The 3,906-nt window shown below is 29.7% G+C and overlaps 1 protein-coding gene across 1 annotated transcript; it reads left to right on the top strand.

Annotated features, from left to right (window-relative positions):
* The first annotated feature begins 222 nt into the window (after positions 1-222).
* LOC130966700 (uncharacterized) lies at positions 223-3,164 on the top strand. Its single transcript, XM_057891518.1, has 4 exons — positions 223-584; positions 2,245-2,347; positions 2,535-2,696; positions 2,873-3,164. The coding sequence occupies exons 1-4, from the start codon at positions 319-321 to the stop codon at positions 3,038-3,040; spliced, it is 699 nt and encodes a 232-aa protein (XP_057747501.1). The 5' UTR covers positions 223-318; the 3' UTR covers positions 3,041-3,164.
* The last annotated feature ends 742 nt before the right edge of the window (positions 3,165-3,906 follow it).

Genomic DNA, 3,906 nt, shown 5'->3' with positions numbered 1-3,906 from the left:
ATATATATTTATATTATATTTTATATTAAAATAATTAATAGAAAATAAAATTATACTGTAAAAAAAAGTGTAAAGAGAAAAACAAAAAAAAATTGTTGCCAAACGTAAATAATTATATTTCTATAGCTTCATGATAATGACCCACATAGTGCTTTGGTGTATAGCACTAAAACCACACACATGATTTTGACAATTAAATAATTAGTACTACCACAATACTACAAAATAAAACAACCACATTTTGAGTGCAGAAAGAGAAGCCTGAAGCCCAAGCCCGTTGCCTATTGACTCTTGCGTTGTGGGAAGGTGGACTCAGAGATGCAAGCGACGGCGATGATACAGATACTGGTATCATTGGTGCTGCAGTTACTGGTTTTGAAGGGTGGTGCCGATTATATTCCGCCGTCAAGATTGGAAGGGTTCGTGTACCAGCCTCGGCCATTCGATTGGGACGACACCGTTCTGATTGAAGCGTTCTACGATCCGGTGTGTCCTGATAGCAGGGATTCTTGGCCCCCACTCAAGAAAGCTATCCACCATTATGGCCATCGAGTTCAACTCGTTGTTCACCTCCTTCCTTTACCGTTAGTCTCTCTTGCCCTTTTCTCTGTTTTCTCTTTATATTATGATACTTAATAACGAAAAAAGTCTAGGAGTAAGTAATTTTGTTAAAATTTGGTCAGTATTTAATTATCAAAAAATAAAATGAATAATTTTATACTATTAGATATAATTTTTTACCATTAAACATATTTATAATGATTAATTAATGACTGTATATCACAATTTCTGCTGGCACCTAGTACTTTCTTTAATAACAGCTGAGAAATTGCGTATTGGCATAATAATTCTTTCTCTAATTATTATTATTATTATTATTATTATTATTATTATTATTATTGCCCTTGTTATATGTTTACTTTTTTGAGGGGTCCTTTTTACTGTGTTGCTTTTTAGTGAGAAAAAATTCATGTGTGATTGACTGGTTAACTGATTGCTGGTTTGGTGATCGTACAAAAAGATATATCTTGTTAATAAATATAAAAATTCTTAAGAATTTTATTAATTAAATAAGGAATTATTATTTATTTTTAAGATGTTAAAACAATAAAGATATATTCATTTTTTTTTAGATTAGTAATGAAAAGTTCAACACTTGCACGGTACAAAGTTTTAGTATAAGTAATTAAATTTAATCCTTTAATTTTTAGTATTGTCATCAAAGACGAAATTCAACCACCAAAAATAAATTAAACCATAAACATAAAATTAATAAGTAAATTAAAGTTCAAATGTTTTTGATTGTGCTCTTTCATTATCTCTACTGCATAAAAAGTCAATATACTTATTTCTCCTACTTTATTTATTTATAATCTTTCATTGTTGCCTTTGATTCTCATTCTTTTCTTGACTTGTATTTATTTAAAGATATATTCATATTTTCTTCATTTATTAAATAATTAATTGGTTCACTTATTTATTTTGGTAATTTCATTCCTCATAGGCAAAATAATTTGACTATACCCATTCACTTGCCCTTTTTCTCTATTTTTTCAAGACCATTATAGGATCTGTATGTATATTGAATTCAAAGAGAGGGTTTACTTTGGACACATAATAATAAATAGGAGCTTTTTAACAAAGAAAGGATGGGTAAACTTTTATTTTTTTTTTTTTTTTTGGTGACTGAAAGGATGGGTAAATGATATCCTAAGTATTATTTTGTGAAATTCTGATTTTCAAAAATTTTTAGAGAAGTGTTTATCGTCTTACATTTGGCAAATAAAAAATTTGTATGTTTATGCTTGAAATTTTTAAAAATAATTTTTTTTTAAAAATATCTAACAAAAAATTTTTTAAAATTGTCTTGTATTTATTAAAATTAAAAATCTAATATAATTTTTTATATTAATTAATATTTAAATTTAATTTTATATTAATATTTATTATAATATTTTTAAATTTTAAAAATTATTTTACTAAATAAATTTATTATTATTTATATTTATTAAAAATTAGTTTAAATTTAATTTACCAAAATATTACAATTTTTAAAAATTAATTTTTATAAACTACTTTTAAAAAACGAAAACTTTCCCAAACTGAGCTTATATCGTATCATTGGTACTTATTAAGGGGTTGGTTTTGTCTAGTTGTGGAGTAGATGATATAAAACCGTTGAATTATATATGTCTTTTGTGTATCGGTATATTATAGATTTTTATTTTATTTTGAAAATTGCAGTTACCATGACAACGCTTATGTTGCGTCTCGTGCTTTGCACATTGTGAATGGATTGAACTCATCGGCAACATTCCCCTTGTTGGAATGGTTCTTCAAGCATCAGGTTCGTATTTGTATTCTCAATCCTTGTTTTGGCTATTAATTAATCAATAATCATTAGACACTAGACAATTGACCTAATTATGCTTTCAGCTTTTGCCTTGTTTGGATGTAAGATCAGCCTTATTGATGCTTATATATTGTTCAAGTTTTTTGCTTAATTACCAATTCTGCTGGATATGATTTATCAGGAGAAATTCTACAATGCTCCAACGAAGAACTTGTCTAGGGCTTCTATTGTGGAGAAGATAGTGAATTCTGCAGCAAAAGTAGCTGGCAGCTCTTATCATACTGCCATAAAGAATGGATTCAATGACACCCAAAGTGATTACCAAACTAGAGTTTCTTTCAAGGTAAGAGTAAATCCCCTATTCAATTCCATCTTATAACAATTCACAGCTCGAATTTTATTAATTATTTGAATACTTGATTAAACTCGTTCATAAAGTTTACCCTTAAATCAAATATAATCCATCACTTTTCATGCTACATTGATACCAAATTTAATTTCTTCCTTGAAAAAATGCAGTATTCAACTTCGAGAGGGGTGTATGGAACGCCTTTCTTCTATGTGAATGGATTCTTGTTGCCGGATACTGGATCCGCCGTTGATTACAACGCATGGAGGAAGGTCATTGATCCATTGGTTGGTGCAAAGAGTGTAAAAAATGAAGAATCCCTTCACTACTTCTTGTAAAAGTTGTATGCGCTTGCTTGCTGAGTGCCAAGAATAGCGTCGATGCGTCATATTGGAAGTAAACGTCACCTTTTATGAATAACAACCATAAGGATAATGATGAATTGATGATGTTGTATTACTATGTGACTGTGTAGGGATGGCAACGGGTATCCACGGGGGCAGGGACATGCCTCCCGCCCCCGCCTCCATATCCAGTTCCTGTTCCCAGCCCGTTCCCACCTCCGTATCCAGTCCCCGTTCCCGTCCCGTCCCCGCCATAGGTAACGGGGACTCCGTATCTGCTGGAAATCGGGGATTTTACGGATATCCGCGAATTTTTAAAAAATTAAATAAATTTAAAAAACTTGGGAAAAAATGAAAAAAGCATATCAATCATCATGTTTCTTGTCTCTAAAGCATTAACAACAACAAAGACATTAATAATATGTTTCTTTTCTCCAAAAACATTAACAACAACAAAGATATTAACATATTCATAGTCTCCAAAGGCATTAACAACAACAAACAATATCAAACATATCCATAAAACAACCAAAGTATCAAACATATCCAAAATTAAAATTACAAAGTATAATTCATCACATCATAGAATCTTCAAGCTTTTTTCATGATGTAATGGTAGTAATGGTAGATTCTGATTTGTTTGAATCCTACATAAAAAAGAAGAATACAATTAAGAGTTAAATCAGATTAACCTAACTTCAGATTAACTCAATATTAACTCAGAAATATAAATCAAATTAGAAATCAAAATCATATCAACCTAACTCAAAAATATAAGTTAAAAACAAGAAATTCAGAATCGGAATCAGATTAACCTAATCAAAAATTCAGAAATTCATTAACCTAATCAGAAATTCAGA

Source organism: Arachis stenosperma, chromosome 3 (assembly GCF_014773155.1).
Source record: "Arachis stenosperma cultivar V10309 chromosome 3, arast.V10309.gnm1.PFL2, whole genome shotgun sequence".
Classification (NCBI taxonomy): domain Eukaryota; kingdom Viridiplantae; phylum Streptophyta; class Magnoliopsida; order Fabales; family Fabaceae; genus Arachis; species Arachis stenosperma.
The sequence above is the reverse complement of the archived record's forward strand: the minus strand, read 5'-3'. Positions and strand labels throughout refer to the sequence as shown.